This window comes from Aquarana catesbeiana, linkage group LG02 (assembly GCF_042186555.1).
Source record: "Aquarana catesbeiana isolate 2022-GZ linkage group LG02, ASM4218655v1, whole genome shotgun sequence".
Lineage (NCBI taxonomy): Eukaryota > Metazoa > Chordata > Amphibia > Anura > Ranidae > Aquarana > Aquarana catesbeiana.
The window spans coordinates 625585303-625599491 of NC_133325.1; the positions used below are offsets into that span (position 1 = coordinate 625585303).

The following is a 14189-nucleotide window of genomic DNA, read 5'->3' on the forward strand; positions in this document are numbered from 1 at the left end:
ACATACAGATCCTGGCAGCCTCCAAAAGCTCATCATACGCATTACAATCTAATTGTACAATCTTTTAGGTCTCAAAAACTATGTAGTGCAAAGGCCTGTGTGAATTGGTTGGTTTATGTAGGCTCTCTTTTTACATAGTTTTGGCAAATCTAAAGTAAAGTAAAATCTAAAAAGTTGATTGTATGATCAGACCCCAAGTCACCTTCCCTTGCAAAATTTTCTCAATATACAGGTCATCAACATCATCCCTGTCCAATGAGCAGTAACACCAAGCCAGGAAATAGCAGTGCAATATTAGCAAGGTGTTTCACAAGAAGGTTTTGCTAAAATTGCAAATTTGGCATTTAAACCAGAAAATACATTTAATTTTAACCATTAGTATTTAGAGGTTTATTTTAATGATATCACCGGAAGGCATTATGAGCAGAGGTGATGGTGCATTACTAATGGGTGGTTGTTCGGAGAACTAAAAATATTGCTACTGTGTGGATTATGCATGATCATATAATCTGTGTGCCAGTAATAACAATTCTGCTGCCAGCACATCCTTGAAGTTTTCTTATTTATAAACTGCTACTTTTATGATATGACAACTACTATGATGTGGTTTTGCCCACTGTAATATTCTATAGTGTAATTACTGCAATGAATATGATTTTCTATTTCTATCAGCAGTCCAAAGTAGGTATCCATTTCCTGTCTCACACAATAAGCAGAAATGACTGCGCAAAAGTTAAAGCAGACCTTCATCCTAAAACTAACATTAATTTTGCCCTGCCTCCATTCTCCCCCACCCCCTCATTTTTGGGTATTAAAATGTTACTTATTTTTTTGTCCAGGCAAGAATGACATTAGTGCCCCCCCCCCCCACCCATCCTGCATTTTGCGCATGCACAGATGTGCCGCCAGGCTTCGAGTCCAAACATAGCCCTATGGCGCATGTACACACACGTAGCTTCCCGTACATGTGACTTTTATAGACGTTCCGAACCTTTGGAAAATCCCCTGCATGTACACAGATGTGTCGAAGAGCTTTGCCAGGAACAGAAGGTCGGGCAGAGCCCTTCCGAACATCTGCACATGCACCATAAAATAGATTGTGGGTCTGGGGGGCAAAACCAAGCCAAAGGAAAGGGGAATGATATTCCTCTTTAAAAACCATCATTTATGATTTTCCATGTGTCAGTATGTGCCAAAACAGACAACAGTGGTCAGCTGGCATCAATATAGTAAAGCAGCCAATAATTACTATATTAGAACAAGTACAATCAAAAAAAATAAATAAATAAAAGAAAAAAAATGTGCATCTAAATTCAGAAAAGTTATATATTACAGCTTAGGAGTCCTTAGATGATGTGGCTGCATTCGTTTTCTTTGTTCTGGCATTTTTTAAAATCTTTTTTCCCCTGGTAATCCTGAAAACAGCATGCCTCTTGTCCTTGGTTGGCTATGCTCACATCTACTGTATCCATGAACGAAACCATAGTTGTCAACCAAGCTTGATGCCAAATAGGTCTTCTTCTCCATCTCCATTACATGGAGGATGAAAGATCAGTAGTTTACAGATGGAAGAGAACATCCTTTGCACCTTCATGTCATCTCACAGGAAGTGACTAGGACAATGCATTTGTAGCAAGATCCACAGGTATTTTCTGTACTTACTGAAAATGTTCTTAGTTTGAATATATAAAACTAATTCAGCAATCACATCTAGGGATTGGTAAGCTGCAATACATTTACACTTTGTTGTTTAGTTTAGATACCCTTCAAAACTCTTTTTTTAGTAATTAGTGCTAAAAACCTATACAATATACCAATAACGTATACCTGAAAGTAGAAGTAAAGGCAAAACCTAACACTAAGCCTACTCTCAGCCAAAATCTAAGCCTAATCTATCTAGCCCTGAAAAGAAAAGATCCCCATCTTACCTGTTCTGCAGCTACTCTGGTCCAGTCTCCATCGGTTCCCCCCGTGTTCAGGAGAAAGCCAACAATGGCTGGAAAGTGACATCACCAATAGAGGCACTATGGGGCTTCCATTGTCGACTGCCTCTCCTACACACTGAAGCTGCTGCGGACAGCTCAGCCTGGGACCGGAGCGTGTGCAGAACAGGTTAAGTATAGTTTTACTTAATTTAATTATTCTTTACAGGGTTAGATAGATTAGGCTTATAATGTGGGTGGGAGTAGTTTTAGAGTTAGGTTTTGTCTTTACTTCCACTTTAAGGGTCTAGCAACTAAACATATGTGGCAATAAAAAGCAGTGATTTATAGTTGTGGATTATGACTGTGACACTATTGCATAACCAACATTTAGCAAAGAATTGCAGAAGTGGAAGGGTCAGGCCCAGTGAATGAGACCATGGAGCACATTTTGAAGGCCACTTTTCAAATCTGTGAAAACAATGCATTCTTACCACTGGGATCATTAGCGGGCAGACCTCCAGCAGCATCAATCAGGTCCCTGTCATCTAAGCCTTAAAAGAAAGAAACCTCATTATTACAAGTGAAATACAAGACTTTAGGCATGCACTGAAAATAAATGAGGAACGATAAGCGGATGGCCTTGTACAATCTATATCCAGTGTGTTGGGGAAGAAGATCTCTCTTCCAATCCAGTTACCACTATTGTATGTTTATTATTTATTGCAAGTATTTATATAGCATTGACAATTTATGCAGTGCTTTACATATTGCACAGTCACCTTCCTCAAGGGCCCTATATTATAAAGGTCTCCACCTCAAATACATATAGTACATACGCATTTTAGGGCCAACTTAGCAAGAAAACAATGAACCTACCAGCATGTCATTTGGACAGTGCGGGAGGAAACCGGAGTACCTGGAGGAAACCCACACAAGCACAGAGAGAACATTTCAACTCCTTACAGATAGTGGTGTCCTGGTTGGGATTCAAACCGAGGACCCTAGTGCTGCAAGGCATAAGAGTGCATTCACACCTGCGAATGCAAGGTTTTTTGCAATAATCTGCAGAAGGCAGCCTCAATGAAAGCAGTGGGAGACTGAGTGCTGCCTCCCACAGCTAATCTGCATCCAGGGCCGATCATTGGCATGTGATCGCTGCGTGAGAGATTACATGCGAGGGGCCATTATTAGCTGTGGGAGCTGACAGCCTAATCTTGGGAACTCCCACTGGGGTTCTCACATCCAATCAGTTCATTATTGCGAATACACACAAGTGTTAACTATGAAGTCACTTTTTTACACTTCTTCATGGTTTTGCTAGATTTAAAGTTTAAAGACAAATGGCTGAACAGCCTTCTCTAGCAAAAGTTTTGTACTTTTGTTCAGCCAGTATTCTAAACAGACATCCCTTAAAGACAGCATAGGCAGGTAATGACCCCACTTTTTCCGCAGCATTTAAACACACACTAGCTTTGTTAAGGAACGCCCTGTCTATGACTGTATAGCAAGGGGGCAAAAACACGGGTGATGCAATTCTTGTGCTTTCTGCTCCCATCAACCAACTCCCTTTTCATTGTGTAATACAGTATGGCTTGCAGTGCTTCCACTCCGCACTCATTGATGGCTGACCGCTGAATGCCTCCTCCGCCGTTTGAAAAGTTCTAATATAGGTAAGGGTGTGGCCACCTGGCAACGTCACCCCATGGCACTGCCCCCCCCCCCCTTGTGGCATCTCAGACTGGTGCATGCTGGGCCGATGATTTTTTTTTACTTTTTTCAAGTTCCAGGGGAGGCACGATTGATGATGGATTTATATTGGGGGACACCTAAAAAAATTTTAATAAAACAAGGAATTGTCAAAAATTGTCTGTTTTTATTACTTTTTGGCACTTTCTTCAGTGAATGGGTAGGGGTATGTGCCCCATACTCACTCATTCACATAAGGGGGGCCCCTTCTTAAAGGGGGCTTCTAGGTTCTGATAAGCCCCCTGCCCGCAGACCCCCACAGCCCAGAGTTGTGTCTCTCCCCCCCCCCATGTTGAAAGCATGTGGCCTGGTATGGTTCAGGAGGTGGGGGGGTGCTCGCTCCCCCCCTCCTTTCCTTACTTGCTAGGTTGCATGCTTGGATAAGGGTCTGGTATGGATTTGGGGGGCAAGACACTGTTTTTTTGTGTTTTTTTTTTTTAAGGAGTTGTAAAGGCAGAAGGTTTTTTTTATCTTAATGCATTCTTTGCATTAAGATAAAAATGCTTCTGTGTGTAGCAGCCTCCCCAGCACTCCCTAATTACTTACCTGAGCCCCATCTCTCTCCAGCGATTGTCCACGAATGTCTAAGCTGTCCGGGACACTCCTTCTGATTGGCTGAGACACAGCAGCTGCGACATTGGCTCCCGCGACTATCAAAGTCAGCCAATCAGGGGAGAGAGGGGGCGGGGCCGGGGCTCTGTGTCTGAATGGACAAACGGAGCTGTGACTCGGCTCTAGTGCCCCCATAGGAAGCTGCTGACTGTATGTGCACTAGACAGGAGGGAGGGGCAAGGAGCAGCGAAGAGGGACCCAAGAAGAGGAGGATCCAGGCAGATCTGTGCAAAATCAACTACACAGCGCAGGCAAGTATAACATTTTTGTTATTTTTTTTTATTTTTGAAGAGACTTTACAATCACTTTCATTTTGGCTTGAGGTTCCCCTTAAAATCAATACCAGACGGTAACCCACACTTTTTTTAATGCATTTTTTTTTTTTAATTCAGTTGTCAGCGGGTGAAGCCCATTAACAGCTGATGACTCATCAGTTATCTCCTTAACAACCAGCTTTTACTGCACCCTGATTGGGCAAAGATCTGCACCATGCATTGCAGGGCGTTCGGCGGAGCGAACACCCGCCAAACACACTGCAAATTCGGTTCATTTTTTTATTATAATGCTGCCAGTAACAGTTCCTGTCCTAGGGTGATAATCGCTCACCCACTGTAGTGTATCTATGAAAGAGCAGTTTCTGTACTTGCAAAATAAAAAATGTAATTAAAAAAAAACAAAAAAACAAAAAAAACAAACAAAAAGAAAAAACACACACCAGCCTATAAAAACGTGAATCAGATCAAAAGACAGCATTCATTTAGAAGCAAGCGCATGACTTAAGCCCTGTTTACACCCGGGCATTTGCGATTGTGGGCAGAATCGTGGCAATTCTGCTCGCCATCCCAAAACCCTCTGCAAAACTGACAAATCCCACCACGCTTGTTCAAGTGGCATACATTTTCAATGGCACCTAAAGATGGGCGCTATTCTGCCACAATAAATTGTGCTGCAATCACAGCAAACTGCATTGCATGAAGCTTGTGACAACCTTTGCACGATGCACCCGTGTTTAGGTGCCATTGAAAATGAATGGCACTGAACAAGCGTGGTGCGCTTTGTCAGTTTTGCAGAGTGCTTTGGAATCACGGGCAGAATCGCTGCGACTCTGCCCACGATCGTAAATGCCCAGGTGTGAACGGTACAGAAAATACACTTTAGTCTTCCTTTAACCACTTGCCGACCAGCCGCCGTCATTATAGGGCGGCACATTCCCGTGAACAGTCATAGCTGTACGTCAGCCCTTTAAGCGGGTATAGCAGGCGCCCGCTGAACTGCTGATGCGCGTGGCCGGCGGTTGCAATGACCGCCGGGCACGAGAGCCAGAACAGGGATGGGTGTGTGTAAACACACACCCATCCCTGTTCTGAGAGGAGAGACAGATTGCATGTTCCTTCTAGCTAGGAACAATGATTTGTCATCTCCTCTAGTCAGTCCCATCCCCCTACAGTTAGAACACACACGAGGGAACAGAGTTAACCCCTTGATCGCTCCCTAGTGTTAACCCCTTCTCTGCCAGTGACATTTACACAGTAATCAGTGCATTTTTATAGCACTGATGGCTGTGTAATTGTCGATGGTCCCAAAAATGTGCCAAAAGTGTCCGATCTCTGCCATAATGTCGCAGTCCTGATAAAAAAAATATAAAAGTATATATATATATATATAAAATTTTAACTATATTATATATAAGTTTTTTCAAAATTGTCGCTCTTGTTTGTTTATAGCGCAAAAAATAAAAAAAAACCTGCGGAGATGACCAAATACCACCAAAAGAAAGCTCTATTTGTGGGGAAAAAAGGACATAAATTTTGTTTGAGTACAGCATCGCGCAACCGCGCAATTGTGAGTTAAAGCAACACACCGCCGTATTGCAAAAAATGGCCTGGTCACTAGGCAGCCAAATCTTCCGGGGCTGAAGTGGTTAACATAGATAGGGGGGTATATTTCCAGTGCATGCATACTTTTAGGTATTACTTTGGTGTTTACCTGAAAATAGCTTTGGATTCAAAACTTTAAATATTACAAGCCTGCTCTTCCATATTTTTGTTATTGTACTCAATAGATTTAGGGGGTCAGCCACCAGAGGGAACTCTCAGTAGCTCAATGGAATTACTACATCTTAACAACTGTTTAACTCCAAGAACTTACTGCCGCCGCCTCCTCCTCCTCCACCATGGCCTGGCTGAGTTTTCTGAGTTGTCGGTTCTGTAAGGAAAAAAAAAAAAAAAAAAAAAATGCATGTGATCAATCCAAGCAATAACTTGTGAAAACACATTTTCCAGTTTTAAAGCAAAATATCTGTGCAAAAAGCCAAGAACATCCAGGTGCCTTCATGCTAGTGCCAATCCCCTGAAGAAAGGCTGATTCTGGGCCTCTTATTTCCAATTCCTAAAATTATGGGGTATTTGTTGTCCATGAAGACTGTGTCCCACAATGTTTGTGCCCTGCTTTATCACTGCTTCAATGTACAGGACCCAAAAGGGATAAGCAATAGCAGATTCTCCCTTTGTGTCTGGCTCATCCAGCGGCAGTGCTGCCCACTAGCGCCTATGGTTTGCATGCTTACACGCTAACACAGCAAGACAAGGCAGTGTGAGGGCGGCAACACTGCTGAGATAGGGAGCAAGCCCAGTAAGGCCACCTCTCCTCTCAGAAGAGTGGAAACGTGAAGAAGTCGGTAGGTCTGAGTGGCATTGGCTGCCTTTCCCGACCCTCCTGAAGATGCTGGAATCTGACAATAGAAGCATCCCAACAACAGCAGGTCATTTTTTATATTGGGAAGGTTGAGGAACATGCTGTAGCTGCTGCTCAGGAGTGCAATACTAAGAAAAGAAACTTTATAGATCATGCCCTTAAAAATTTCGCCAAACATAAAACCCTGGGACCGGACGGTTTTCCCATTGAGTGGTATCTAGAACATTGAGAGGTCCTGATACAGACACTACATAAACTTTACTCCACTATCGTTTAACAGAAAGGTCTTCCCCCCAGCTATGAGGGAGGCTTTAATTATACTGATTCCTAAGCCCAATAAGGACCCCCTTTACTGTGAATCGTATAGGCCAATTGCCCTAATTAACACGGATCTGAAAATTATATCTAAAATTTTAGCCTCCCGCATAAATTCAGTAATTACTACATTAATAAACGCAGATCAAGCCGGCTTTATTCCAGTGAGATCTACATATAGTAATATACGTAGATTGTTTACAAATCTCTAATCACCTAATACACTGACTGTCCCCAAAGCGGTCGTATCCCTTGATGCCCACAAGGCATTTGATTCAGTTGAATGGCCTCATCTTTTCTATATATTGGAAAAATTTAGGTTAGGGAATAACTTTCTCACCTGGATCCGAATATTGTATGACCAACCTATAGCCCGCATTAGGATTAATGGAATAATATCCAAATCATTCACAATTCACAGAGGCACCAGGCAGGGGTGCCCACTCTCACCACTATTATTCACGCTCGCTATAGAACCCCTGGCCAGACTTACTAGATCCTCACCAGATTTGCAAGGCATGCGGATCGGTTCATTAGAAGAATGCATATCACTTTACGTGGATGATATATGTTACTTTATCTAATCCCCGGGTCACAATCCCTATAATGCTACAACTAATCAGTGATTTTGGAACCTTTTCCGGTCTCAGGGTGAACTGGACTAAATCCAGCGTTTTCCCTGTGGATCCAACCCTCCCATTTGATCTCTCCTCAGACTGCCCGTTACAAGTCACCCCAAAGTTAAAATACCTGGTTACAATACAACTACCGATTTCCAACTATATAACAAATAATCTCTTACCGTGCATAGAATCCTTTAAAAGCAAAATAACCAGCTGGGCAAACCTGCCATTAACACTAATGGGTATACTAATTGTATTTTTGCCCAAATTTTTATATATTTTGGCAAATAGTCCTGTGTATGTACCCAAAAGATTTTTCGAGAAATCGATTCTTTACTGTCAACTTTTTTATGGTTTCCTAAGAACCCTATAATAGCTTTGACTACGTTACAATTACCTACAAATCAGGGTGGATTAGCTCTGCCAAATTTGAGACTTTACTATTATGCTTCGCAACTGGTCTACATACACTGGTGGCTTTTTCCACAGCTGGATAATGCTGCTACTGTGGCAGAGGCGGACCTGCTTTCCTCATACAAAGCTCTAAATAAACGTAATATTCAGGAAAACGGTTAGAGTTGATGAGGGTACAGATATAATAAAGGTCTCTCTTAGGATATATGGACAATGTCAACCTCTCTTTCCAGATGTCTCAGCCTCTATATCCCCGAATCATCCAATATGGTTTAATCCCACATTTCCTCATTTTTATGATCTACCTGATGCCTGTCTATGGGCGACAATGGGCCTAACATATATATCTCAGTTATATGATCAAGGTCAATTCAAATCCTTTCAAACGCTACGGCAGGAACTTGGATACCTAACACATGGAGTTTTAGGTATCTTCAATTAAAACATGCAGCATGACCCAACTAGGTCTTAGAAATGTTTTCTTTCAAAACTCTGCTTTAGAGGGAGCATTAATACAACCTGAACACATAGGGCTGATTTCCACTTATTAAAAGACACCGGGGCAACATAAATCCATTTTTTTTACAAGCTCTAAAAAAACCATTGGGTAGCAGATATACCAGACCTATCGGATGACAATCGGGAAGAACTCCTTAACATGTATTTTGTCACGGCAATTTCTGCTAGTGACTGAATGATACAATTACGTATCTTTCATAGAATCTATTACACTCCTCTGTGGCTTTTCTGGATGTGGAAACTAACCAGTCCCATCTGCCATAAATGTCATAGGAACACATGGGATCTACTCCACATGCTCTCTAGCTGCGAAAAAATAAGACTGTTTTGATCACAAGTAACACACTTTTTTGCGACTAACTTTAATCTGCCCAATATTTGCAGTCCAAAGTGGTGTATAATGGCAATCTTCAAGGATGTGGAGTTAGGCTTATATCAAAAACAATTCCTGCGTTTCCTATTATATTATGCCAGAAAAACAATAGTTTTGCAGTGGATACATTCCACACCTATTTCCCTTAATCAATGGAAAAACTTGATTAATCGGCTATTACCGACATACAAACTTACATATGAAGCTAGGGGGTGTGCAGGTAAATTCATGAAAATATGGGGAGAATGGACTGAACTTGCGGATACATGTGAAATCCTTGAATGATGGGCTGCACTCCTGTTGTAAGGTCATAAGAGATGAATCTATTCGCCTGAGATAGGGACTAAAATTTCTATTACCTGTAATATCTAAGATATAAGAACTATGGCGTCTTAAAAATTTCTACTATTTATTGCTATATGTGCAAGTGTTTAGATGGTTAGGGTTGTTTAGTTAAAAAAGGTACATTTCTTCTATTCGTCTGGGAATTGAATACAATATGTCCTGTAATGAACACATGTATGAAAAAATACATATGATACTGATGAATTGCTAAATGTACAATGCATTTTCTATGTAATATGTTTCTAATGTTTTCTTTCTATGATAATGATTAATAAAAAACGCAGTTTAAAAAAGAAGGGAAGCTTTAATTTCAAATTGCTTGGTAAAGGGAAACTTAGATTAGTGTTGTGGGGGGGGGGTGTCATATTGATACTATAAAATAATCAGGATTAGGGATTACTGGAGAAGGGTAAAAAAAAACTTAATGGGAAGGAGGTGCTACTAGGTTGTTTATGCCATTTGCCAATATGAAATTCAGATCTTTAGCAAATCATGCTGCTATAGTAATTAATTTGCGTGTGAAGACCCAGTTGTAGGATTACAGACCCTTGTCACACTAGCGATACTTTCACAAGTGAGAAATTCACAAGTAATAGGATCCCTAAAGAGTGAGGAAGCTACTTGCTTCTATAGCGTTACCCTTTTGCTAACCAAACTTTGAGGCTTCACCCATTTGTGCTCCCTCCCTGGCCACATCTTTGCAAAAGCCTTAAGGCATTTTTTATTTATTTTTAAATGCTGGCAACTAGGTTGTTGTGATAAAATTCCAGAACAGTTGAGCCTCTACTCTTTTTAGGGTCATAAACCATTGTCTGACTGTACACAATGGAAGCTGTTACAGAGAATTCTCTTCAAAATGAAACCAGATTAGTCAACAGGTCATTAAACAGATGTACAAATCCCCTAGATGCATATTTCCCTTAAATCGGATGGCCTCTGGTGTTTCTGCACATCCAACACTGAAGAGTCTTTCAGTGTCCTGATCGCATCTGCAAAGTAGTACCCTATAGATTTCTATGGGCCTCTGTCCCAAGCGTCTTTGGCTTTCTGAAACAGCCCTATAGAAATAAATGGGGATCTACTGTGCAGGTGCAGCTAGAACACTTAAGACCTGTTGTGCAGAACATAAACACCTGAGGCTTCGAAATCAAAGTAGGTATGTATCTGGGCAAAAGGAGTGGAGGTGGGCAATGTAAGTTAGGCCAGAGTTTCTCAACTCCAGTCCTCAAGGCGCCCCAACAGGTCATGTTTTTAAGATTGCCCCCAGATGAAATGGCTGTGGTAATTACTAAGGCAGTGAAACTGATCAAATCATCTGTGCAAAATAATGGAGAGCCTGAAAACATGACTTGTTGGGGTGCCTTGAGGACTGGAGTTGAGAAACACTAAGTTAGGTCAAGGAAAAAGCTGAGAGTGGGAGTAGGACAAGAGATTAAAAAGGAGTTAGACTAATGTCACTGAAGCATAAATGGGTAGGTGGTTGCAGTAAAGGCAAAAAGCGTAAAGTTAGTTTATGGTTAGACAAAGGAAAGAGTCTAAAGCTGGCCATAGATCGATCATATCTCGGCCGGTTCAGCAGGGACCGGCCATGATTCAATCCTATGGACATGCTTATTGTACCCGAGTCGATCCATTGATTGACTTGGGTACAATCAGCCTGTAGGGTTTATTACATATGATTACTCTCGGCGGATACAGCTACTAGCAGTAATCATTGTGATCTGCTGGAGGGAAAGGCTCCCTGCCGGCAGAACACAATAGTGCTGCAGGATGGATTCCACCATCAACACAGTCCAAATTGAATGATTTTCTTTCCTTCCCCCAGTGGTGGAGGAAAAGAAAAGAAAATCATCTATGGCTTGCCTTACTCTGGTCATACAGGTTACAATGAAAAATTGAACAATCTCCTTTAGGTTTACCAATAATGAAACTTAAGGGTCCACCATACTGGATACCAGTTGGTATTTAGGTAGTAGGTAAGTTCACGCTACACAGCCGTTTGTAAATCCAAAGGAGACTGTATAAAGATTGCACAAATATGTACAAAAGTGTACTGCAGGGCAGGCAATGGGAGAGTGCCACGTTTCTGAGAGACAGATAGGAATGCTAGAAATATCGATCTTTAATGATGCCCATCTACTGCACATTCATTTTAACAAGACAGAGAACACAGAAGAGTTTTCAGCGATAATGCAATGCTTACCAGCTCCACCAAAAGCGTCGCTCAAGTCAAAACCAGCTAAGAAAAAGAACAAAGTTAACAGAATTAGCACAGACTGCTCAAACACAATACCTTTAAAAACATACTAGCAACATATATTGGGGAATAGATTCCGGTTATTTATGCATCCAATGTGGTAACCCAACTAGACTGCCAGGACTAGACACATTTTAGCCGTATAATGTACATAGAATATACACATGTAATTTACATTTTCTGAACTTCCGTAGTAAAAATCAGGACAAGAAGCATAACTTTTTGATGTAGAACACTTTCTAGCGTTATTTGCTCTAAATGCTTAAAGCAGCAAGAAATGCTTAAAAAGGCAAAACCTGTCTCTTTAAATTTTGTGTAGAGAATGATTAGAACAATTTTTTTTGCCATCTGTGTCCCATTGGAAGAGATTTTCCTTCACTTTTTGTTCCGTAGAAATAACAGAGGGATAGGATTTCTTTCTAAAGATGAGGGAAATGCCCTCAATAGTCACTGAATAAAGTGGCCTCATTGGATGATTTCCCAGCGGTTGCTATTGTGGTAACCACTTAAAGGATAAGGTCACCTTTCATAATATGTTACATCCATATTCAGGGTGTAACATGTATCGAATGGACCAGCTCCCCCCCCCCTCCCCACTTTGACAGCTAGTGTTCTCCTTCCTCCCCAAGGTAGCTATCACAATTTTAAAAAATTGTGGCTGAGCGCCCACTTAGCCGCACTACTCATTCAGTGATCTGTAAATGGGAAAACTAAAAAGGCTCGGCAGCCTTTGAGGCCGGCGGCTTGTAGGTTTCAATGAACATTATATTTTGCCTAAAAGCAGGATCTTGACATTGCTTTGGCACACCCTTCACAACCCAAAATGCAATCACGAAATAAGGAGAGGTGTGTGCCTTGGACTGTGTAAAGCAGTATCATGGCAAAGGAGGTGGCATCTGCATTCTGTGTGGGCCTCGGAGGTTTATGCCTTATGGATCCATGAGGCCACTATGCATCCTTCATTACTTTATCCACGAATCTTCTTTAAGCAAAATGTCCTTACCATCATCATTTGGCGCTGATTTGGGTGCCGAGGTTGCTGGCTTGGGATCCGCTTTAGGTGCCAAGGTTGCTGGCTTGGGAACTAAAGATAAGGTAAAAGGTAACTCACACTCTGAAACCTGCCACTTGACATACAGTACATAAGAGGGCTCAAGTTATTGAAACCTAAACAGTCACATGCTGAAATACTTTTATCCATAAATGCAAAGCAGAAGCAGAGAGATTAAATACAGCCATTTTTCCAAATCCTTTTTACAATACCCATACAGTACATGCATTAAATCTTCACCTTCATATTACCTACAGACTAATGCCCCGTACACACGATTGGACTTTCCACCAACAAAACCGTGGATTTTTGTTCGAAAGTTGTTGGCTCAAACTTGTCTTGCATACACACGGTTACACAAATGTTGGCCAGCAATTACGAACGCGGTGACATACAAGACATATGACGAGCCAAGAAAAAGGAAGTTCAATAGCCAGTGCGGCTCCTTCTGCTTGATTCTGAGCATGCGTGAACTTGTGTACACACGATCGGACTTTCCGACAACAAAGTTTTGTTGGCGGAAAATTTGAGAACCTGCCATCAAACATTTGTTGGCGGAAAGTCCGACAGCAAATGTTCGATGGAGCATACACACGGTCGGACTTTCCGACAACAAGCTCACATCCAACATTTCCCGTCGGAAAATCCGACCGTGTGTACGCGGCATAAGACCTGCTTAGGTTTTCTACATAGCTGGGTCCATACCTTCCACGTTTTCCTTGAGACTTGCTGCAATAATCTCACTTTTCTCATTAGCAAAACTGCACTTTGTTCACCTAGATTTAAAGTGGACCTTCAGCCTCCCGAGGATAATCCTGCCTCTCCATCCCTCCTCCTATCCTTTGGCATAGGGCTTTTTTTTTCTTTGCTTTTGGTTAACTTAAAAAATATATATATTTTTTTTTTGTTTTTTGTGGATCACAACTGTATATTCAAGTATACAGACAGTAAACAGAAGTTTTTTTTTTAAAGTGTTGTCTGTGACCTGTAGGGAGGTTTTCCCTTTACTTCCTGTCCTGTAGACAAAATAGGAAGCAAGCCAAACTCTCAGGGGTTTAGTAACAAGTCAATTATCTGGTATTTAAAATGGGCGGGGTCATGTCTTGCTCTGAGATGGTCAATAGACAGGAAGTTGTGCCCGATTAGATCTTAGATTACTTGTGTTCCTACAACCCAGCGAGGGAGAGATGGGATAAGTATAAAAAAAAAAAAAAAAAAGATTTTAGGATACATGCCGTAGGTACACGCACGCCAAGGGGGTTTGAATTCTGATCTATTTTTGTGTTTGTAGGATGGGTTTTTATACTTCACGACA

General features: G+C 41.5%; 1 protein-coding gene across 2 annotated transcripts in view; it reads right to left on the reverse strand.

Annotated features, from left to right (window-relative positions):
* CD99 (CD99 molecule (Xg blood group)) overlaps positions 1-14189 on the reverse strand; it is a 70995-nt gene that overhangs the window by 18428 nt on the left and 38378 nt on the right. For both annotated transcript variants that reach the window (XM_073616392.1, XM_073616393.1), the window contains exons 6-9: positions 12827-12907; positions 11770-11805; positions 6432-6488; positions 2417-2476 (exon numbers count right to left, since the gene is read on the reverse strand). In XM_073616392.1, the coding sequence (XP_073472493.1) occupies positions 2417-2476; positions 6432-6488; positions 11770-11805; positions 12827-12907 (234 nt within the window). The remainder of the gene's footprint in view (positions 1-2416; positions 2477-6431; positions 6489-11769; positions 11806-12826; positions 12908-14189) is intronic.